Source organism: Amphiura filiformis, chromosome 9 (assembly GCF_039555335.1).
Source record: "Amphiura filiformis chromosome 9, Afil_fr2py, whole genome shotgun sequence".
Lineage (NCBI taxonomy): Eukaryota > Metazoa > Echinodermata > Ophiuroidea > Amphilepidida > Amphiuridae > Amphiura > Amphiura filiformis.
In genome coordinates, this window is record NC_092636.1 from 4,508,063 (window position 1) to 4,533,279 (window position 25,217).

General features: G+C 36.6%; 2 protein-coding genes across 5 annotated transcripts in view; one reads left to right on the plus strand and one right to left on the minus strand.

The window, feature by feature from the left end:
• LOC140160533 (sodium/bile acid cotransporter 7-like) overlaps positions 1-6,491 on the minus strand; it is a 43,454-nt gene extending 36,963 nt beyond the window's left edge. For 2 of the 4 annotated variants that reach the window (XM_072183771.1, XM_072183772.1), the window contains exons 1-3: positions 6,293-6,491; positions 1,389-1,471; positions 54-190 (exon numbers count right to left, since the gene is read on the minus strand). In XM_072183771.1, the coding sequence (XP_072039872.1) occupies positions 54-190; positions 1,389-1,471; positions 6,293-6,398 (326 nt within the window). In that variant the 5' untranslated portion in view covers positions 6,399-6,491. The remainder of the gene's footprint in view (positions 1-53; positions 191-1,388; positions 1,472-6,292) is intronic. The other 2 variants (XR_011859990.1, XM_072183770.1) reach the window with 2 other exon arrangements.
• A 244-nt stretch (positions 6,492-6,735) lies between these two features.
• LOC140160534 (uncharacterized) overlaps positions 6,736-25,217 on the plus strand; it is a 37,757-nt gene continuing 19,275 nt past the window's right edge. Inside the window, exons 1-3 of the mRNA XM_072183773.1 lie at positions 6,736-6,813; positions 17,637-17,772; positions 23,672-23,769. Coding sequence (XP_072039874.1) covers positions 6,751-6,813; positions 17,637-17,772; positions 23,672-23,769 — 297 coding nt within the window. The 5' untranslated portion in view covers positions 6,736-6,750. The remainder of the gene's footprint in view (positions 6,814-17,636; positions 17,773-23,671; positions 23,770-25,217) is intronic.

The following is a 25,217-nucleotide window of genomic DNA, read 5'->3' on the forward strand; positions in this document are numbered from 1 at the left end:
AATAAAAATGGTGCACTTTCCCATATTGTGAATTATAGGTTAATTTTACTCACCCTTTTAGCAGCCATTCATCAATAGGTGTCTCAAGCAGGATTTGCACTAGCATCCACACTATGCAAGGTACAAACATGAGGGTGAAACATTGCACAAATAAATGCAGCTTCACATGGAGAAAGGCGCTCTTCAAATCCTGGGGGAAAAATAAACAAAGTTAGCAATTATGAGTATATTATTATTAAAGGAGTATTTCGTGCTCCTAGCATCCTCTATTTATGTCATTTTTCATTAGATATCCACGAAAAAAACCTATTCCAAAAATTTCAGTTGATTCCGATTATATATGCATACAGAAATAACCAATATTCACAAAATGCCAAAATCCAGGTCAGTTGGTCCCACAGAATTAGGTTGGTTTTTATCTATTTTACTTTGTTAAGGGGTACTACACCCCTGTGGTAAATTTGTGACTATTTTTGCATTTTTCTCAAAAAATAATAACACACTGGTAACAAAAGTTATGTGTATTATTGGGGCAAGGGATCCAACTACCACACTGAAATTTCAGCGACTCAAGACAAGTGGTTCAGTATATATGATAGGAAACGAGGTACATCCTAGTGGTACCTTATTTCTTATCATAAATAACGAACCGTTTGTCTTGGGTCACTGAAATTCCAGTGTAGCAATTGAATTCCTTGCCCCTATAATACACATAAATTTTGTTACCACTGTGTTATTAGTTTTTGAGAAAAATGCAAAAAAAGACACAAATTTATCGAGGGGTGTAGTACCCCCTTAAGACAACTGACACACAAAGAAACATGGATACACAGACAGATTTGCCAAGTTTCAGCTCTAGCTAACTCTTAGTCTTGGCAAAGAAAAAAAAAACAAGTTTGGCCACTGGCCAGTCAAATTCTATTTTCATAATTAGATTTCTCCAGTTATTTATTTTGTATACATTTGTACATGTGGTGAAGCAGATCTGTTGATGAGTGGGTCCAATCTTTATTTTGGGGTCTTGTGGTAGTAATCATGGTAGAAATCTATGAATTTAAAATAAATGTGGTCACCAACTCATTAATTGTATGCAGATTCAGGTCAGTGCTGTACCAAAAAGTCATGCATTTCTTAGAAAAGAAACTGTGCTGATTCCATTGATTCGATGAGTGGTTGGCTTGACTGAAGATTCCAAATCATTGCAATATCCCTTATGGCCAAAGCCAGAGTGATAAAAAGAAAGAAATAATCCTCACTCCTCAAAATGAAATGTGCAGGACCTTCAAAGTTAAAATTATTATTTTTACTTTTAACCCAAACAAATTTTATAAACTTTCCCTCAACAGTTTTCATATATGTTGTTGATGAATATTTCAAAAGTTACATACCTCAGTTTTTAAAGATAATCCACTGTTGAAAAATATAAATGACACTGCAAAGTACTTGACTGTAATCTCTGGCATCAATGGACCTGGGGAGGAAATAAAAATACACAGCCAATTGTGAAGAGCGTACACATTTGTACACATTTCATGGTTCATGTCCAGTTTGGTTAGGTTTTACTATACCAGCATGATCAGCAACTTGCAAATCAATCAGCTGTTGACCAGAGTCTTTTATAACTTTAATTAAGGTGGTACTACATGTACACCCCCTGATAAATTTTGTGACTAATTTTGCATTTTTCTCAATACCCCAGTAACAAAAGTTATGTATATTATATGGGCAAGGAATCCAATTACTTAAATGTCTTTTGAGTCACTGAAATTCCAGTGTAGTAACTGGATTCTTTGCCCCTATAATATACATAACTTTGGTTACAAGTATGTTATTATTTTTTGAGAAAAATGCAAAAATAGTCACAAATTTATCAATGGGTGTAGTACCACCTTAAATGTTTGAACAAACCAATCAAATGAGTGTGACTTTGCTTGAGAACCGACTTGAGAACACATTCATTGGTCATTTCTAAAGCTGAAAAGCAAAAGTATTTTTCATTAGTGTAAAATGGAGCCAAAGCAAACTACTCTGCTGTTTCCTAGTCTAAACAAGTATTATTTGTCATGATGAACACAAAACTGTCCGTAGAAATCAGTGAAGAGGCCTGCAGAGTGCAGAAAAACCAACAAAAAGCACACATTTATCTCCCACTCCCTAAATGAGATACTCGCTTATTGCAATCGGCCATGATATTAAAGACCCTTTTTACTTGATTTTTATTACATGTATCATGTATGTGGGTGATATAAAGCTTGAAATACAAGTGCCCCCCAGGATAACAGTTTTACACACAAAGTCCACGAAAGAAGATGTTCATAAATGTGTAATTTGCAATCATTATATTTAGAGCAAAGTCATTACGTTCCGATGGCTACTAAGACTAAGTACAGTATGAATGCACACTAAACCGTGGCGTCACATACACAGCACTTCTTGGAACTCCCGGTATTGGAACTGGTTAGAGGCACATATTTAGCTCGCAAAGCGTACATATGAGGGATTGACAATGCGTATGCCACGTAAACCACACATACTACTATAAAAGTGAGGGGAGCGTGGCCTAGTGGTTAAGGCATTGGACTGTGAATCCAAGGGTCAAGGGTTCGAATCCCAGGTCCGCCTGAGCTCGGCTGGCTCTTTGTGTCCTTGAGCAAGGCACTTCACTCTACTTGTCTAGTGCTTCGGAGGGCACTTTAAGCTGTCGGTCCCGTGTACATGCATATTTTCTCACATTAATGTAGTGTGCACGTTAAAGAATGTCACAGGCTATTCGAAAAGAGCAGCATCCCGGTACTGTTGGGGCAGCAGATCATTTCATGTTTCAGCTGCAAGCATTTGGAACAATCTGCCATTTTCGGTTCGCTCTGCCAAGAGCTTGTGTAGTTTCAAAACAAATTTGAAAACACATTTGTTCCAAAATGCTTTTAATTGACTCTTTGCATATCATGAACAACACTGATGAACTGTTTTTGTTATTAATTGTTATAATATGTTTGTATCATTGTACATTGGTTGTTTTTGCAAAGCGCCATGAGCGCCTCTCGACGGATACCGGGCGCTTTATTAAGTGTACATTATTATTATTATTATGTTGACTGTACTTCAAAAATACACTCAAGTACAGCTTGTCTGTATGCAGTGCGATAATACTCATACAATGAGGGAGGCACTTATGAAGGAAGAAGAAGAAGAATATTATAGCCAGGCCTGGAAATAAGTCGGTCTGAACCAGGAGCCAAACATTTGGAAAAGCGGCTCCTGGTCCTGTAATTTTCTAGTGAACCAGGAGCCATTTTTAAAGAGCCAGGAGTTATTTTTCTGAAAGTATCAAAATGCTTATTTTTGTTATTTCTACAGCTTTCGATGCTCACCTGAGACGTTTAGATCCATGTTATTTGTTTTAATCTTATTATATTTTAAAACAAATAATAACAATTTGTAACAGTGTTATTATATCGGAACAGACCAGTTAAAAAACCATGAGTCTTATTTATTTTATTTTATTTTATTTTGTTTGAGTATTATTTATTTTATTTTGTTTTGTTTTGTTTTTTGTTTTATTCTATTCTATTGTAGATATTTTATTTTATTTTATTTTATTTTATTTTGTTTTATTTATTTTACTTTATTAAAGGTCCGTAACCCGATCGACAGCATCATCCCCCGATTTTTTTTTCATTGTTGATGAGGTTTTGGTATCACATAATAGATACTATTTTTCTCATTACTATCCTGAAATTTGACGCTCCAAGTCGATGTATTTCGGAGAAATCATGAATCACAGCGGTTTTACAGGTATACCAGTTTGTAAACAATGGTAAATACTTTGGAATTCTGGGAGGGAATTATGAGCGAAATATCAGTCACCGCAAGACGGTGCGCCGTACATAGTTATCAACACGGCAACGGTAAGCGTGGTGTGCTAAATAGCTCAATTGACTAGCTGCGTTTGTTTTTTAACCGAGAGGTACCGGTTCAAAACCCGGTCTCGGAAGGGTTTTTTTTCCTCTCCATTTTACCCAAACTTTTTTATATTCATTTGAAATGTACATATTGCAAGGGGAAATATATTTTGTTTCCTTTTTTTCTGAAACGGTACGAAAAAAAAACATTTTCCGTTCAATACGGGCCGGGCATTGTACAGCATGTCAGCATTCGTCATTGCCTGCCCAGAATGCAATTCACGTATACCAAGGTATTGGATTGCAAATTTGGCTATTTATTCACATTTATGCTGAAAATGCTCTCGTTTTTTCACAAAGCAGCATAAAGGAGGCGATATTTGATATTATTATGTAATTTTAAAGACAATCCATATCCAAAACCAATAGGGTTACCCCCCTTTAATATGTGAATCTAATGACTAAAATCAGGGTTCAATTTGGCCTTACCCATTTTTTTTTCATGATTTTAGGAAAATTGTAAAAAAAATCTAGAAACAACCATTGGCAAAATTCAAGATGGCCGCCTTCATGATCGCGATCTCGTGATCACCTAACCAGAAAACAAGGCAAAATACTGCCAAAATTATGAGCCCTGAAGGCATATATCAAGGAAAATTGGCAAAATATTAGGTAAAAGATAAGATTTGGGTGCTGCATTTTGTTGAAAATACATTGGAAATGGCCAATATTTTGAGTGGAAATGAGCTTGCCTGACGAAGTTTTACTGGGCCATTTCCTGAGCACTGAACTCGACAAAATGGAGCAATACTGGTCATATATACCGGGCGCATAAAATAAAGATTTTCTGTGGCGCCTGGGCGTGTAATTCTGGTTGGATCCAGGCGTCAAAACTCGGTAACCGTAGGGTAAAAATCGCTCGGCGCCTGCTTGTTTCCAGGCTTGATTATAGCGTATGTACCCGGATTTACTTTACTTTATTTACTTTTCAATTCATGACATTTAAACTAAATTGCATTTTTTAGGTATGCCAGGTGAATTCAAATTTGCCAACAAACTGCATCATTTTATATATCAAATTAAAGCCCTTGATAGGGTAGTCTTGCCAGCAAGACTTCAGTCTTTATCATAAACATAATGACATCTACGGACCTGAAGTTGAGATCAATGTAGATCAATTATCTCAACTTTGGTATGGTAGTATACTATAGTATAATGCCTGGGATTAAAATCATCCATGTACGCCCAAACTCTGGTACAATGGGGATTAAAATCATCCATGCAGGCCAAAACTGTCCTTGAGAGTTCCTCGTCTACATCCTTGGAGCCCAAAATGAGCCCACATATTGTGATGTTTCTTATTTGTGGTACAGATATGAATAGAGTGCCCTATAACTCAGTATGCTGAGTTATAGTTACTAGAACTATTGATAGGGATGTTCATAAAATGTTGAAGTTCAATATTTTTAGCTGAAAGTACTTTCATTTGAAAGAGCATTAAATTACCTAAACAATAAGGGGTCAAACATGTTTCTAGTGCATATACTTTTGAAGTTACAGACAAAAATAGTGTCATCAAATTGCCCAAAATTGTGTGTGTGTGAAATTGTGACAGCAGGCACATGTACATGTACAATGCACACTACTATATGTGACCCCAGATGACCTCCTATTCTTTACTGTAAGAAAGCTGTTTTGGATGGTCTTGATTTACACACTAATTGCTTTTTAGCTAAATCGAGCGTCGACTTGGTGGAACATGGATTGCAATATGTGATAGTTTATGAATCCAGTATCATGCCAGTACCAACATAAGTCAACATCACTTAGGTTTTGGTAGTCAAAATTAATTTTTAGTGATTTTCTCCATTGAGCCCCACAGTAAAGCCATTTTTGGACCGTACATGCACATTCCACTTCCCTATGGACGAATAGCGCCACCTATAGTGTGTGATGTGAGCTAGCCTACCCTTGAGTAAAGAAAGCCAACACTGAAAACCTTTTGTCATAGCACTTTCCGTAGCAAAGTTACATCTTGTCAAAGATTGACTTTCATCAAAAAGATTCTGCTAGCAAAATTCCCAAAACAGCATTATGGGGTGTTTCTAGATCTTAGTCTCATGACGATAGCACCTTTTTTTAATGGTACTGCTATCAAAATCTCTCTGAAATTCCATGTGCGAGTCTCTCATCACCAAATCATATATTTGGGTCAAGTGAAGTATAGACAACATATTTATGAAGGTTTCCTTCTTAAAAAGCTTCTTTTTAATTTCAATGTAAATTTGTATTGCCGGTTTAGGCCATTTTGACTGACTAACAAATGTGTACTACTGTTAACTGAGATTTCCCTGTGATACCTACATTTTTGATTTTATTTTTAAGCTTACCTCCTTTATTGCCAATAGACGGCTCGACATTTGCCAAGGTGATAACAACGATAATTCCTATAAGGAACCAGTTATTCTTGAAGCGTTCAAGAACGGATAAACCCATCTTATTGACAGTTTAATGAGTAACAAGTACTGATTTCCTAAACCTAATACCAACACACGTCAACAGCAAAGCAATGCAACGTGTGAGTCCTGCAACACCCATGTAAACAGAGGATCATTGTGCGAGGTCAACAAAGTAGATCATAAATAATTCATTTTAAATCACATAATTTGATGTTTAAGTCATTTTGAATGAACATAAATAATTTGAATGATAATGTGCATCCCATTTTAAATTCTATTATATCGCAGATATGGATAGATTTTACTAAACATGTTTGCGGAAGGATATGTTTTTTTGCAAATAGCCATGCGCGATGACCCTTTCAGATAAAATGGCCGACAAAGAAACAATGAATAAGACTTCCTCAATCTCCTTTACTTTGCCGATTTCTTGCCAAGTCTGTCTTGGAAAGGTAAGTTTATGTGCACATAATATAACGATTCAAATGTTGCATGCATCTGATTAATTTCAACAGGTCTGAAGCCAGTAAAGTCTTAAAATCGCAGGAATAAAATCTTGTGTGGCGAAGCAGACGACTTCGGGTAGCCGAATTCAGCGCCCAGTTTAAACGTTTTTCCATGTTTCGTAGGCTTTCGTAGAAAGCATTGGAAAGTGAGCTTTAAAGGTCTGTTCATACTACGCCACAATTGCTGTGTGGTGCGTTGCCGCACTGCATCCTACTACAAAATGCTGCATTGCGGTGTCGCAATAATAAAGAACTTACTTGGTCTTGGACATGTTCATGATCATGTGATGTTTGTTGACGGTCGCGGTGCGATGTACGCATGTACGAGTTGCGTGAAACGTGTTGAGTTGCGGCAAATTAAGTAATCGATACCATGATACATGGGAACGCAACACACCAAAATGCTCCCATAAGTTAAAACGTATTTAACTTTCTTGCAATGCAACGCACTGCAAGCTTGCTCGAGCTCGAGAAGTCTAGCCCTAGACTAGGCCCTAGAACTCTGGCCATAGTATCCGTTTTTGACTTCTACTAGGACCAGAGGCACTTACATTGAAAAATTTGTTGGAGATGCTTGAACGATCCAGTACAAAAAATGACAGCATTTCAATGCTTGATCGAACCAATACAAATGTGTGTCAGGTCACTAATTAACATGATAAAACCCACTTGAGAACACACAATCGCCGGTCATTTCTAAAGATGCATTTATACTCAATCGCTTTTGCAGAAACCTGAATCGCACGCATGATCAGTGTACTAAATCGCCGTCATATTTGCCTGCTGAGCATGTGCATGATTCGCTATGTTTCAAAAGCGACACGTAGGCCTATATTGACACCCTCTGTCGGTCAACGTTCTCTAAAATTGTACACATAACTTGTGCAGTTAACGACAAGGATTCAGTCTGATGATGAGTAACCCATGGGTATAAACACATCTTTACACAATGACTAATTTACATAGGCACAAAAGACCGTGTTCATGTACCGTTTAATACTCAGCCAAACATGGCAGAGTAGGTCCCGGATGACGGTGCATGTTCCTATCTCCTCAACGTTATACCTTTCCAACAAGGAAAGAGATACGAAAAGCGAACGTCTAGAGAAGTCTGGCCTGTAGCAAAATTATTAAATTTGTGTACATCGACATCGTGGAACATTCAACTACGCTTGTTACTCCGCGACTAATCATGCTAATACGCGAGTGTACAGCGCTACTCTACACGTCCATATTGCGAGGTTATCTGCGTACAACAGTTTACTGTATGTTCCACGACGTACACGAATTAAGTTATTTTTCTATAGCTAGAATTTGTACACCGATAGCTTCACATTCTAGGCTAGAGATATCTGCAATCAATCCTAGCTAGGTTCCAGGATCGTGCATAGGTAAACTGTGCACGTAAAGCCCGTGCGTTGATACTCAACCATTTGAGGCAGGCGGCGGATGACATGATCGAGCCGGCAACTCGTGAAACCGCCTCGCCGTATGGCATTTTCCATATACTCGGTTAGTTTTGTGGGGTTCATTATCGAACCCCAACGGTTTTAGCTTGTATTTATATTATTTATCAACATAGGCCTATTTGTTTGTGATATTTCAAGCGTTTTAAAATTTCAAAATAATCCCATTCGCTACTTGCACGGTTCCGCCATTATGCACTATGTGCGGGGAGAGCCTCCAACTGGCAGCATACATGAAAGGAAGAATTATGTAACCTTACACAGAACGTTATGACTAGTTCAATTCCCATTCATGTATGCTGCCAGTTCGAGGCTCTCCCTTTATAGTGCATATAATGGCGAACCGCAAGTAGCTTAATTCAATTACACGGTTGACAATGAAAATTTACTGAATTTAGGGAATGCACGTCATACACCACCTGATTTGAGGTAAGCATATATATGGAAGGAAGGAAGAGACCATTGCATTCAAATTCTAGTCGGATTTGCTGAAACATGACACCGTGTAAAACAATTTCAGAAGTAAACACTGTAAACACAGCCAATCTCGACAGGCGATTGCATCAAAAATGTTGCTAAAATTACACTTAACAGCAAAATTTTAGACTGTCCAAAATAGGCAACTTCTTGCTCTTGTCTTCTTCATCCAATTCCAACATTAACAGAATAAATAACCTCTGGTGCAAAAAATTGCACCGCTGTCCCTGGGCCACCGTCCGACCGAAAAACAATAGCAAAGCACTCTAGCATCGAATATGTAACTATCGTAATCCGTATTAGAAGCTGGAGTTCTTGAGTAACGCAAAGCAATTGCGGCAAAGTATGAAAGACAGAGGCAGAGCTCTCAGACACGTAGAGATGGGGAGAAATTTATGAATAATTTTAATGGGCAAATCATGAAATTAAATAAATGAATAATAATAATCCATGAATCATTTAACTTAAAGTCATAATGTACGATCTTATAATATGAATTTGGTTAGTTTTTTTCAAACCTGATTTTTGGCATATTTGTAATGTTTACACATGTCACAACTTGCACATTTGTTGTGTTTGTAGGTAAACAGAGCAAAGTTCGACATAAAGTCATAATTCAAGAAATTATGACTTTATGTCCGCCCATACATTTTGTAGAACTGCGTGTTAAACGGCCAAAATAACAAGCAGTGTTTCTTTCACGTTACCTCGTTATTTCAGCTCAAAATGGACAGAAACCATTCCCGATCATTATTACTACTACTAGTATTATTTCAGCATTTTGAGTATATAATGACAAATTTAAAATTTGAAGGAAATTGTACATTAAGCCTTTAAAGGAAGGTGACCTGATATATTAAAACTTACCTATAACATAAAATGTCGTCCCTTTCAAACATCCATGCATAAAGAACATGTAATTATGTTCCTTGCAAATGTGACTAATTCCTTATGGAATTACTGACATTTTATACAGCGTGATTTTGGTAGTCTACAGTGTTTTTATTTTAAAATGATAATCATTAAATCATCATGATCATGTAATAAATTGATATCAAATGAGAGATCCTATTTTACTCGCCGGTTTTTCTCATTAACATATTGAAATTAGGAGTTCCAAATCGGTGTATTTCCGAAGATATGATCAAAAAAACTGTTGAATTATAGCTAAAATAATAATTTCTCGATCATGAGAGTATGAATGTACTGCGTGCACTGACTGCGTAATGTCGCAAGTTTAGGCCAATGGAACTCGATTATTAGTTTCCGATTGGATGTTTGAAAAAAAGGATGAGGTCGCTATTTCATTATTCATTATTTGGTCTCTTTTCATTATCCATTATGTCAACAAAATCAATGATTTTATGAACAGCTTTCTCTAAATTTAGGTACCCCACCAGTACCAAAGTATATATTGTTGATGAAAGACCATTTCAAAACAGGTATTAATGCTTAGATCATCATTACAGACATTTTGCAACAAATTGAGAAAAGATTTGAATTTGTTTTTATTAAAATGAAAAGAAATTTGCAATTTTTGTAATCACTAGAAACTTGATGAGGTTATCCGTAAATTTCTATTATTTACCACATCCTCTACCCCTACAAGAAAACTGCTGATTATGATCAGCAGGGGATGTCAGACATTTTGAGAGTTTCAATTTTGATTATTTCCATCTTAATTTTCAGATAATTGACTTTTTTATAAAAAATAATGAAAGTTTTGGTCAAATCGAAAAGGTGATGCGGGCGGTCAATAGGAAACTAACAATCGAGTTCCATTAGCCTTAGTGGAATGACACGATTGCATCGATCGACAGTAACGCACAGGAAATGCAGCGCCACGGTACCCAAAGCGCAGTGTTGTGTTGTAATCGAAGCAATTGTCATTGCAAGCCTATTGAGCTCTCATGATCGAGAAACTATTATTTTAGCTATAGTCTAAAATATGGTATACCACATTTGAGACTAATTTGTCAGTTTTTTGATAATTTCTCCGGAAATATACCAATTTGGAATGCCTAATTTCAGCATGTTAATGAGAAAAAAATCAGCATTTTGATGGGGTAAAGTGAGGGGATGAGGTTGTCAATCAGGTTACCCACCTTTAAGCAAAAATATCTAATTATTCTCAATCATTTAAATAATTTGAAACCTTTGACAAGAGTGTACTTCCACAATGTTCAGATGGTACGCATCCTTTTCATCTGGTCCCACATGTGCTACATGGCCATGGGATGTTAAAAAGTTCTGGTAAACCAAATGAGAAGAAAGCAGAATTCCCAATGCGTATGATGCGTATTATAAAGCAAACATATTTATGCTTTGGAGGTGCCTTGTTAACATCATGGAAGTACGGTACCGGTACCCTCTTACCACACCGTAAATTACAGCCAAGAGAAAGCTGAGATCTTCAAGTTCAACAAATACAGGGTGTCCCAGAAAAAATTACCGGGCGAATGAATTGGGACGTAAGTCGAGAAATAGACATCAGAATCCACAAATCTAAACATCAGCGTGTAGCCCATCTTATTCTGCATCCCATACGTCAATTTTACTGGAATGGGTTGACTGATCGTAAGGAAATGAGCGATTACATAACGCATGCGTCAATTCACTTCATTCCAAGTTTGAAAGAAAGCTCATTCAACACAATGCGCACTATAGTGGTTACCTGTCAATGGGGTTCATGTTTTGTTCTGTGAAATCCTTTTCGTTCTTTTTAAACAATCTGTTTCTTGCAAAACATTTAATTAGGTTTTGTTCATATTTGAAAACCTGCTCGATATTGAAAATGAAAGCTTGCATGTAAGATGATGCTCGGTACTTGTAAATATCGTTTTTTCGTTAATGTTGATATAAATGTTGCATAAAGAATTATTGCATAAAAGAATTCCAGCTGGCTTTAAAAATTTCTCACGCACATTAAAGTTTTTGGAATATGTCGTATAAATTGTAATGCAAAGTTTAAATCTTCAACATTAATATTGCATGGTATCAAAAATCATACGTAAACTGTAAGCACTTGATCATTTTCATTGGTTCAAATGTTCTTTGAAAAGTTAAAATATAACATATTTGCACAACCTAAAGAATTAACGTAGGAAAGCTTCCAATTACAGATATCAATGTTTTCTCGGACAAAATGATATTCATCTTCAGTGAAAGCATGAATAACATAACAGCGTCGGATTATAAAATAGATAATGTGGACTGAATTTAATGAGATACACAAACTTTAGAAAGCGGTGAGCGAGTATGAAAAAAGCGTGATCAAACTTGGAATGAACTGCATTGATGCGCGCATTATGTAATCGTCAATTTCTTCGCAACCAGTCAACCGAATCAAATAAAATTTTCATATGTGATACACAATAAAATAGGCTATGTGGTACATTTTAATTTGATTCTGATGTCTACTTCTCGACTTACGTTCAATTTTATTCACTCGGTAATTTTTTCTGGGACACCCTGTACTTCCATTCTGTGAACACAAATGAGGATTTGGAAAACATCCCAACCACAAAGGGTGAACCAACTCCCGACATTGTGCCATTAGTTATCTCTGCAGACGGTGTTTAAGAGCTTAGAGCTGATTCAGAAACTGGAAGTTAACAAAGCTTTTGGCCCAGACCAGATTTCCGCAAGATTACTGAAGGAGTGCACTGAGGAGTTGGCTCCCATTCTGGCAGTCTTTACCCGTAGTCTTCAGACAGGAAACCTACCATCTGATTGGCTGAATGTCTTACATCTCACTCACCCATCCATAAGAAAGGCAACAAAAGTTCTCCAAACAACTATAGACCTATCACACTCACTTCTAATTTGCTGCAAACTCATGGAGCAAGTTGCTAGGTCACAATATGGACCATTTAGACCATTAGACATAATTCACCTTTACCACTAGGCCTGGCATTTTCGGGTAATTTTGTACCCAGGTACCCGGCGCATTTTTCGGGTGGGTAAACCGGGTACCCGGTTTCTGCCAACATTCAAGCTTCTACTAATACTCGCAATCTAGGAATTATATTTGACAACATTCTGTCAATGGACGACCACATCAAAAATGTGTGCAAATCAACTTATTTTCAGATTAGAAACATTAATGAAATTCGCAAAGTGCTCGATTATGATACTGCTGCAACACTTGTCCACGCTTTAGTCACATCACGCCTTGACAATGGAAATGCTTTATTATATGGAATCACTGAACGACAACTCAATAAACTTCAACAGGCTCAAAATGCTGCTGCACGCATGCTCACAAGGACTAGGAAATTTGACCATATTTCACCCGTCTTACAACGCGTCTGCATTGGTTACCAATACGGTATCGCATTCATTTCAAACTCCTTCTTCTCACCTGGAAAGCGCTCCATGACATGGCACCTTCTTATATCAGTGAACTTATCAATTTTTATATTCCATCACGAAACCTTAGATCATCGGATAAATGTCTTCTTTCAGTTCCACGGACTTCTTCATCATTTGGCGACCGGGCCTTCTATGCTTGTGCACCTGCTCTTTGGAACTTGCTTCCTTTAAATCTGCGTGATATGTGATTCACTTGATATTTTCAAAAGACTTTAAAACTCATCTGTTTAAGATTGCTTATGACAATTGACTTCTATATGTGACTGTTTTTATAATTGTGTGTTAATTTTTAATTGTTCAATGTTTGCGCCTCGGAATAGGTTGTCTAGATAGATGGCGCATTATAAATGCATTATTATTATTATTATATTACCCGAAATTGAAAAAAAAAATTTTTTTTAATTCAAATTTGTGACTCATTTATCCAACCTGTAAATAATGCTCGCAATCTTGGTGTAATTGTCCAGAATGATCTGAGAATGGGATTCTTTTGTTAATAACATTTGTCGCTTAGCATCTTTTGCTCTGTATAAAATTGGCCAGATCAGAAAATATCTTGATAAAAATTGTACTGAAATGCTTGTTCCCGCTTGTATCACATGTCGCCTTGACCAATGCAATAGTCTTCTTTACGGTTTACCCAACTCACAGATCTCCAAACTCCAACGAATTCAAAACTCGGCTGCCAGATTAATTTCGCTTACTAAGAAACGTGATCACATTACGTCTATCTTACGTCTATCTTCAAGAACTCATACAGCATTACACGCCTCCACGTAGTCATCGGTCGTCAACACAATTTCGTCTAACTAGCTCATCATCTTCTACTCAGTATGGTCATCGCTCATTTTCTATTGCTGCCTCTGAACTTTGGAACAGTTTACCATTACATGTGAAAAACTCTCAGACTGTTAATCAGTTTAAAACATCTCTGAAAACTTATTTATTTAAAATTGCATACTAATGTTTATTTGTTATGTTCATGCCAGGAAAAAGTGAGCAATACGGGAAGCTCATTGCAGGGAAATTTTTGGGTTTTGACAAAAAAATAAAGAAATACATAAGGGAAATATGTCATATTGGAGGGAAATTTGGTAAAACTGGAGGGAAATTCTGGATCTCTTGCCGGGAAAAAAACATTTTTTCAGACTCTGGTTATGTTTTTGTCTATGTATAATTTGTTTAAAGCGCTTAGGGACTTTGGTGTAAAGCGCTATATAAGCATGGTTTATTATTATTATTATTATTTCAATATTCTCCACAACTCTCAACATGGTTTTCGAAAGAGGAGAGGATGCTACACACAGTTAGTCTTAACCACCAATGACTTGACTTCATCTCTGAATAAAAACAAACAGGTAGATGCTGTCCTCCTCAACTTCTCCAAAGCTTTTGATAGAGTCTCCCACACTCCTCGTCTTTTGAAATTGAATCATTATGGTATCACAGGAGACATATTAGGCTGGTTGGAAATGTTTCTCACTATCACAGCGCAAGCAACGCATCATCTTGGACTGCAAGCTGTCATCAATATTGAATTTATCGTCCAGTGTACCACAGGGCACTGTGATAGGGCTGTTATGTTTTCTTGTCTATAGATGACATGTCGGACTGCGTATCATCCATGGTCACTAAAACCAGCTTATTTGCAAATAATGTCCCTGTTTACAAGGAAGTAAACAGCAGTGAGGACTCCATTCAGTACTACATGTATAGCCTTTTGATTGTGACAATCCAAACAAGAAATGTCTTTAAAAAAGACAATGCCTCCAAGATACCAGTGGGCACCTTTTGTTATTAGTTAAGGAGACACTTATAATGCTAGCTTTAAGGTAACGCTATTGGATATAGATTTTTGTCTGATTGAAATATGTGAGTCAAAATGGCGCGAAACCAAGAAGTTGGCAACAAATTTCTTTTATTTTTGTTATGCAATGATGTCAGGTAGGCCTTATTTTCTAATTATATATGCAAGAATTGTACAAAATAGAATGTTCAGATCGGCTTCAAAATAAGGTATAAAACCCATGAATGCCTTTTTCCATGCAAATTTTCATTTGCATAATTAATTAGGGCCCTAATCAACTTTTCTAATAAGTGGCCCAAATTAATTATGCAAATTGAAATTTGCCAAAACGCAACCGTAATTTTGTAGTAGGTCTACAGTGTGTGTTCTACCCATGTACCATGCCTCAGTAGGCCTACTATACCTCTTTTAATTGTATCTGAAATCTTTACTTTGCATAATTCATACATGTAATTAGAAAATCATCTGACAACTGGACTTGTCAAAAATATATAAAATAAAAAGAAAGTTGTTGCCAATTTTTTGTTTTGGGTTCGCACCATTTTGACAGGCCATATCTCAAGAACCGAATGTAATCTACAGGGCATAAGCTTTAACATATTATTTAAATAGAAAGAAAATCTAAATTTGTGCATTAGCCAATAGGGCCACGGTCACCTAAAGCCATCTTGCAATCTTGCAGATAATTCTGATGTATGAAATAAGACCTTCAAACTTTCAGATATGAAGAGTTCCAGATGCAGGCAGCCGTTTCTGTTTTTAAATGCATATATGCCCAAGTTGTATCAAGAGTCATTTCTCGTGGATTTTTTGACTGAAAATTACGATTGTAACGTTTCAGAGTAACAAATTTTTGTATCAGATTTTTTTTATGCTTGTTTATTATATTTTGTATTCAGGACTAAAATAATATTAATATTATTATATTTAGGGGGGTCTTTTTATAGGCCATTACTTTTTTGAATGTGTAATTGAATAAAAAATCAAAAACATTATTGTTTTGTTTTGTTTCCTTCATTTGTGCTTTGTCTTGCATCGAAAGGGCCAATATCAACACCTTGTTTGTAAGAAGTATTGTGTGGGGAAAGATGATTCTTGCATTTTATTTTTATTTTTATCTTAACAAACAAAAAGCAAATTTCTCAGTCAAAGTCTTGAAACGGTCATGGGTATGCATGCAAAAATATTGCAACAGTACTCAGTAGAACATAAAACACAACCACGCATGGGAATTGGGGAAGCAAATACTTTAAAACTAATTATTCGAATTATATCAACGCAATAAAATTGCAATACTTTAGTACATGTATTTGAACAGCAATGCCGGGCAGCAGTGAAGCCGCCATAGGCGCGGCTAGGCGATCATACCATACATTGCAGTTCAAATGCATCGGATCATGATTGTGGCCTAGTCGAGCCTAGCATGCATGCCAGTCGGTCTGCTGACTCGCCGCGGCACAAAAATACCTCCAATTTTGCACACAACAATCCATGATGTCAAATTATCACATCCAAAGTGTCGCCATGAACGTCAGCTTCAACTTCTCCAGCCAAAGTTTTTGCATTAATAATCAGGTTTCATGTAATCATGAAATTAAACTTTGTTTGATGTGTATTCCCATTGCCACAGCATAACGGTTTTCCAACTTGTCTTCAACGATAAAGCTGCTGATCACACCGAAGGCATTGAGGTGGTGTGGCTGCTGATGAGCGCTGAGGCTACAACCTATAATTAAAGACCGAATTAAAAAAGACTAGTTTGCGCCTGACGCCATGACAAAAGGCGCGCCGTGATTGGTTGCTGACCCGCGCAGTATGGCATTTTTAGTCTGGTTTACAGGACGGCATACGCAAGCTAGTCTTTTTTAATTCGGTCTTCAATTATACAACATATGAGTTTGAAAATATTCTAATGCATAATTCATTAACTTGATAGACCCACGCCATTGGCGCCACGTGCTATGTGTTTCTAGAATCCCTATAAAATAAGATTAATTTTAATGCTAATTTATTGCACATGCTGAGGAAGCGTTATTACCTTTTTGAACATTTCGGAAATGGCGATAGGCGAATTTATGTATGGCGCAGAGAGGTGGGGGATATATATTGGGCTCTCAATATTGGGCGGAAATTAGAGTACTTGAGAGAATATAAATTTGTATAATCGGCCTACATGCCGCGCAATGTGCGGCATTTTAGGTGTCAATTTCAAAGCAAACTACCTCCTGCGGAGGCAGAAAAACATGCTATATCCAGAGAACTGATAAACCCAGTGAAAAACTACAATGTACTAAACCCACTACAATGTACTAAACCCATTGACCGCCAGGCCTGTTGACCGCTCCCCTCACTGGGTTTTTAGCGGTTCTCGGAGTATATAGCATGTTTAAAAGGCTCTGTAGTAGGACTACTTTCTGCTCTTAAAACCTTATTTCTGAAGACAGTGTTTGCAATTTCATGCAATAAGATAGATTGGAAGGGGCACTCTAAGGAACTGTATGTTATGTTAATGTTAGTGAGGAAAGTTCTCAGTCAGGATACATAAATTATGTAATGGGTTATTGGGTACCAATTAGGTCAAGTTAGTGCAAATAATTATGATAGCCTTTTTAACCTCCTTGTTTTTAATTCATTTCCTTTTGCAGGTGAAGCAACCAGTGGTATGTCCAAATTACCATGCATTCTGTTCAGTGTGTATTGAACTATGGCTACAACATAACCAGCAATGTCCAACATGCAGAATTCCTATTACACCAGAAAACCCATGCAAGCAAGTGCTAGGTAATTATTACAGTTGATGTAGATTTCTTGATTCCTCATGTGTAAATTTTAAATTCTGCACTGTTACACGCACCAACATTCTGCACTGTTACAGGCAGTTTAAAAGTTACTGTGTCTGGTGTTGTTATTATTGATGTTATCAGTGTTACTGTTGCTATTGTCCCACTGAACAAATTTGAGACGGGGGCTATGAAATGAGCACATCTGTGGGCAGTGTGGGGTGGAGGTGTGTGTGTCAAGCTCTGAAGGTCTCATGCTACTAAATGCCAGTATCATAGAGTTATTGTGTATAAAACTTAAGTTTTCTTCACTTTGTTGATTAAAATTGTTTTTTTAATTTATTCAAAACACATTTTTAGAAAGATATCATATAAAATCATGTAACAATATTTTGAATAAATATTCTTAACTCTGAGAAATTACTATAGTAACCTTTGAAATTATTAATTTTTGACCACATTGTATTACAATAGGTCTAAATCGCTTTTCAACCATGCCTAATACTGTAATATACAAATACAACATGTTTTGAGGGGAAGTAGTCAAAACTACTGGTCCCGAGGTGTTGGATGATTTGACTACTTCCCACTATCACGGTAAAATCGTAAACAAAAGTCAAAACACACACCAGTCAACGTGCCGGCCGGCATGGTAAATAAGCTTAATATTTTGCTTACCTGATTTTATTGGAGGATTTCTGTTCAATCAATCTACATTTTGACCTATATTATTCGAATTTTCTTTTTAACATTCCATAAATAACATTTTGCTTCATAAAACGTCAAATTCGCATGTTATTTTCTATCGGTATCTCGGCAAAATAACTGCAGCAGACGCCATTTTCACGATAAACGCATCTGCAGAATCGCCGTTGTGTAGCATAATGCTACGTCAAAAGGAACGGTGACTCTCGGGGTCGATACACCGTGTGGTAGTAGGGTGCGGAAGTTTTCCTACTTCCTCGCGTGCGCGTAATTGCACAGGCGCGGGAAGTAGTCAAAATACCGTACTCGGACGCTGGCGTTATTAACCAATAAGATGTATGGATTACCTAATAAATATTTATGAGGTATAGTAATACATAATACATGTACCAGACAAGTTGCAGTAGAGAATTTTACATTTGCTGTACACAGACAAGTTGATAGGGATATTTCTGACATCATCTCATCATGTATAATTAATAGCACCGAACTTCTTCTAAAATATATTTCTTTTCAAACTTGCAGCTGTGTGTAAAGAATAAATTGCCTTGATTGTGCGAAAGTCCCAGTGATTTTTAGCAAATTCTTTTGCAATAGTGATGCTATAAGTAGCAACATTCTATACCTGCTTGATAAAGTTAGTTTGTATGTGACACTCAGAGATCCATCCCTGCAGAGCCTCTCTTTCCCCACACTTGTCCTTGCATTTGTCAGTTTTGCTCCCTGTTGCAGCACTGTTTTTTAGGATTAAATAGATATTATCCTGCTTTGCCAAACATAGCTAAATCCTAATTCTTTTATTAGTACTAACTGGCAATAAAATTCAAATTTTAATATTTTTGCAATTTCAAGGAAAATGGGCCACAACACAAACATGCAATTTTGCATGTTTTCTTACAATCGCAGTCACAAAATTCAAAGATTTGGATCAAGTCTAAGCACTCAAATCTTGAGTAGAGGCTAAGAGTATGCTCATAATTTTGAGCTTAGTCTTTGGGCTTGATTGTTACGGCATATAAAAAACACCCTAAAAATGAATGTTTTGGCCCTTATTTCCAAAATTGGCCAAAAATATTAAAATTTGACTTTCATTGCCAGTTAGAACTAACTGAAGGATTAGGATTTCATTTGGCAAAACATGATTAAAAAAAATGATTACAAAATTTAGTGCTGTATTTTTCTGGAATCTGAAGTAGCAACCCTCCTATACCTGTAATGCACATGCTCAGTGGGTATAAGAGGTTATGTAGGCCTAGAGTAATTGTGTAGAAACTGCTTGGTGATGGATCAAACCAAAAGTTTGATGACATCCTAGAAACAAAAATGTGTTCGTTTAGAAGCTAACCCGCACCCTCCCTCCCTGAAATGTAAGTGTGACATTTTGACAATTTCAACCTAAAAGGTCAACTTGGACCAATGCTTTGACTAGTTTTTTACAAACATAATCAGACTTTTAGTTAACCCTCTTCCCTCTAACAAAATACTTCCATTTATAGGATTCATCAAACGTTTGATTTGTTCCCTAACTGCATGACGAGTTTCTGTTGCAACATTCAGTGATCCCTTCCTACAAAATCTCTCTTTCCCCATACTTGTCAGTTTCAGTCAGTGTTCAAAATAAGCACTTGTCCTCTTGTCCAAAAATCACTGGGGACAACCATATTGAGCGAAGTACTTATCCCCTGGACAACCACTATATTTTACCTCCAAAAGGATGACACATTTTGGGGACAACCAAAATGTAGTGAGGACAAGCAGAATTTATGCTTTAGTTATCCTCAGGATAACCTCCATATTTTCCTTATTTCGGACACTGGTTTCAGTGTACATGTTCAGTGGGGTAGCGTGGGTCATCCGATTGGGGGAGGCACCAACCATGATTGGGGTGCAACGGGTCTGATTGGGGGTACAAGCCGTTTTTTGTCAATTTTCCTATCGGATTTCTAAATTTTGCAATCGATTGGGGGGGAGGCACGTGCCCCTATGACAATACGCCACTGTGCATGTTTACAATGTTTATACTGGTCCAAGGAGTATTGAAATGAATAGAGGCAGAATGATAGCTATGGTGATGGTGTACTTGAAGGCAACCCGGGAAGGCAAGTACACTTCTTCAGAAAAATGGCCTTGTCCTTGTCCATTTGTGTCTTGCACATTGTCCATTTAAGTCTTGCCCATGTCTAGTGAGCATTGCTCATTTGACATGGGCTATTTTAGAAAAAGAAAATAGGGGCATATCACTTCATCAACCCCATATTCTTTGAGCCCTGACTGAAGCACACCAGTGTACTGTAGAGACTGATCTAATACTAAAAACACCTGAACTGACAGACACATAAAAGTAATCATGTGCAATATACATTTTGTATTGTACCGGTACCAATATGCTCCTAACTCTCATCGGATAGTTTTGTTTATTTGAGATTCAAACCAATTATTTTGCGTAAGAATAATGACATTACAAAAAACAAAACAAACAAAAACTTGACATAGTTTGGAATGCATGCATTTACTTAAAAAATTTAATCAAATTCTGCTGATCTCTTTTTGTTTCGGAATCAATTTTTATTCTAGATAATTTTTAACAATTGTAGCTCTCATGCATAATTATAGTGAAAACTTAGCATCCTATAGATGCCCTTTAACCCCATGGAAACTACTGGTCATCTAACACCATTTTTGATTGGTTGATAACTTGAAATGCTCATTTCAATTGCCAATTATAACTAGGCTTTAAACTATTTATGGTCTTGCATTTGCATATGATCTTATTAATAATACCCTCCTTGATTGGCTCAAAATTGGACACAATATTCATTTTGGCCAATCGGCGGGTAGTTCTCATGAGGTTATCAAAGAACATTGATGTTATTTTGACCCACTTTTGGTTTTGCTCCAGACATGGAGGAGGGAATCGGCTATGAAACAAAACTAGTTACATTAATAGGACATCATCAATCGTTTGGGTTGTTTCCTAAAGTCTTATTCAGATTCCCTTTTACAAATTAAGCGTACTGCTAGCCATCCAGCGTGTATTATTTGCACAAGGTCCAATGCACACGCTTGACGTCTCACGCGTATACGCGATGGTTAAGCTGTCAAATGAAATCTGAATAAGACTTTAATTCACACAACTCTGAGCAATAAAATGCAAAACCATATTTAATTGCTGCATGTATCATTCATTTTGAATGAATGCCCTGTAAAGGTGAACATGTATTCTGCATTTAGCATGCAAAAAGGAGAGAATTGTTAAACCTGTGAATGATCTCATCCTCATTGCAATATCAATTATTAAATTCTATCTAATTGGATTGTAGCTTTGAATATTATGAGGTCCTCCTTTTTCTTTGTGGTTATGCATCTAGACAATGCCATCAAAATATCATTGGTTTGTTGTGGCTCCGTTCATGGTGATACCTTAAGTTAATATAGCTAACATATGTAATGTATAACCCATAAAGTACAAAATTGCTTCAATATTTAATCTAGGGGGTTTATTGGATATTTTAATTGATATTTATATCCTATTGTGGTAGTCACTTTAAAACCTGAAGATGGATTTCTCCAAATACTTTATTCCAAAGTAGACTTAGTCACAAGGAAATCCTATGTCTTTGGAGTTTCCTTTACTTGTGCATATTTTGCTGGTATTGAATGTAATCCAACTAAGCAATTGACTCCTAGAGATGGATGTTTTTAATGTAGGAATGAATATCCAACTCCATAAATACTAATCCACCAGAATGCTTTTAAAAGGGAAATGTTTTGTAATTTGTCATGTAATTTGAATGTCATATTGTACTTAAGAAAATGTAATCAGACTACAGAGGCTTTCCCCAAAGCATCCCCGGTAATGCCTTTCACAAATCTGCACTGCATCTTGCTGCCCCGTACTCTCGGCTGAAAAACCATTTGTGTAATACCTGCTGTATTCAAGCTAACAGAGCACAATAAAATTAAACGGATGCCACACTCTTTTCTCATGCATGATTCAAAATGGTTGCCATGGATTTTGAGTAAAAAATTCAGATGGGATGATTAAAAGTGCAATCAGCAGGCAAACAAATAGCCAACCTGAATCATTTAGCTTCCTCGCCTCGCTGCGTATTGTGTAGTGCAAAGTAAACACAAGTTCTCATAAATTTCTCAACCCCGAGACTGCCTATATTTTATGAGCATTTCTTATAGTGTATCAATATTTGAAGACGAAATTGAAAGACATTGCAAAACATGTCATCCAACATGTCCTTAATGATTAACATGTTGACCACAAAAGTAAGAAGGATCAATATATGGGGGTTAAGTTTGGCTTCATTAATGTATTAAAAGCCACTTCTGGCTTGCTGCTTATTCTTCATGGGCAATTCAGCAGGTTGCAGGGAGGTTGTGCCAGTTGTGTCGGGGGAGAAGTCTGCAAGATTTATGGCCGAGGTAGAGGCTGCTTTCTCACTTTTCAAGGGGGTTTGCATGCATGCTATAGAATCATTTATGTGTTTAGTTGTGTAGTAGTACAGTGACTGTGTTAGAAAAGAGAGAGGATTGAACATTGTCAGGAATGAGAGGCTCGTCTGACATTTGAACAGTCGACATGTTTACTTCCCAGGATACATGGAGCATTATGAACTTTGATGTTGAAAACTAGCAGCAAATTTCACTCGGTTTTAAGACGACTCGATCTTTGCAAAGTTCCTGCTCCATTCTGGTTTGATGCTTTACATTGGCTGAAATGCATATTTTGGAATATCACAAAGATCCTATGGAATAGATTATGGTTTCTGGAGTCATTGACTTTGAATGGAATCATATTGTCTTGCTTTGTTTCTCACATTTATGATCTGATCACTACAAAAATATTAATGATTGTTCAAGTTGTGTGTAAATGATGACCAAATTATAGTCTTTCATTTATCACACAAGTAAGAACAAGCACATTTTGCACTGAACCTGAGATCTTTTGAGGAATCTTAGTTTACAGCTGTTTTATTACACTGGATATAATGTGTACTTCCAATGAAGTTCATGCTGCATCATTCAGTACTGAAACATAATTGGTACCTAAGGAATCCAACAGGATTTAAGGCCTACAGCTTATCAATCTGGCATTCTACTCCCATTGTGGATCATATGAAACCTCTTCAATCTACAACTGGATTTACACCATCTATGTCTTCACTATCATGTTTTCTATCCAGGAGGACCAAGTTTTAGTGAAGAATCATCTGACAGTACCCCGGCATCTACGCCAGCTCTCAGGAGAACCAGATTTGATCTCTTATACAAGGAATATGAGGTATGGTGGTAAACAACTAGTTTGTATCACTTCAAAATAGATGGCAGATTTAAGTATAATTGTGAAATTATGAAAATGAGCTGTGCGCTTTTTAATTCATTTTGGGTACAAATATACATGTGGATAGCTAAGCACAAACTCTTATTATAGGTTTGTATTATTTGTTCCAAAATTCAACGTATATACGTATAGTACAAGTGATGTGTGGTTGACAAGTGTACTCGTATAACATTACATTTGATCCTATGCAATAAACCAACGGGAACCGTATAACAATTGAAATGGCAGCCATGTTGAAAGACAGTTCTAATATGACAGAGGGACAGGTCTCTAGATCGATTCCACAACCATTCATACTACTATCTCCTGGTCCAAGCCGATTGAAATAATTATTTCGGTTTATTAAAGCTAACGGGTAAAGGCTTCTTTACATACCAACATATACTTGATCAACTTTTCTGAAATAGGAGAAAAAGAGGGCGCAATGAGGGGCCTCTTTTTTTTTTTGGGACACCCTGTATCATGGGAAATTCCCAATAGAGGCCTATTGTAGGACAGAATTTTATTTCAATGAGGATGACTCTGCCTCTGTCATGAGTGACGTCATATTACATGCCCTTTATACAGCCAAGCGTGTTCTTCATACTGGTAGTATCATTATGCTGTTTGTTTGTTGATTTATTTGTTTTGTTTTTGTTTTTAACACTGCATTGTCTGTTTGAAGTGGGTCCTAAATAGGTAGCTGATGAGTCATAGAAACATGGGTCAAAGGTTAAATCATTATTTGATTACCTCTGTAATTATTCAGGTTGTCATCTGTGACAGCATTTTAGACCCATTCCATTCACTAGCAGAGGGGTTGTGGCATATTAGTATTACTGCAGTGAAATAAATTTAGTTAAAATTAATAGGGCCTGTAGCTTATATTTTTCCAAGAATTGAACTGAGAACCTGTCTCATATATTAGTACCTCTTCATAAGAGGTGACATCTTGCCTTGCTGAAATTGCTAATGAGATATCTGAACCAAAGCATCATCTGGTCACTATAAAATACTGGTTTGTCATTTGCAGTCTTTCATTTTAGCATCAAATTTTCATTCAATTTATTTCATTTTGTCAGCCAGATATTTTGTATTTGAAAAGTCTTTGAGCAAATTTAACACCGATTTAACAATAATGATCTGTTTACGTAATATGCTATGGAGGTAGAATATGAAGTAAATGTACAGGACAGAGAAGAGATATCTTATTCTTCCCAGAATCCTTTGCAATGCCAACATAATATATCGCCTCATTTCATCAAATGACACTCCCATTACTTTGTATGGATTCCTTTTGTTTTCACTTTGAGAATAGACTAGTTAAACATAGGTCGATAGTCAAAGAATAAACATATTAAAAGATCTGGATGTGCTCTGTGCATTGAGGTACATTTCGTCACTATAAT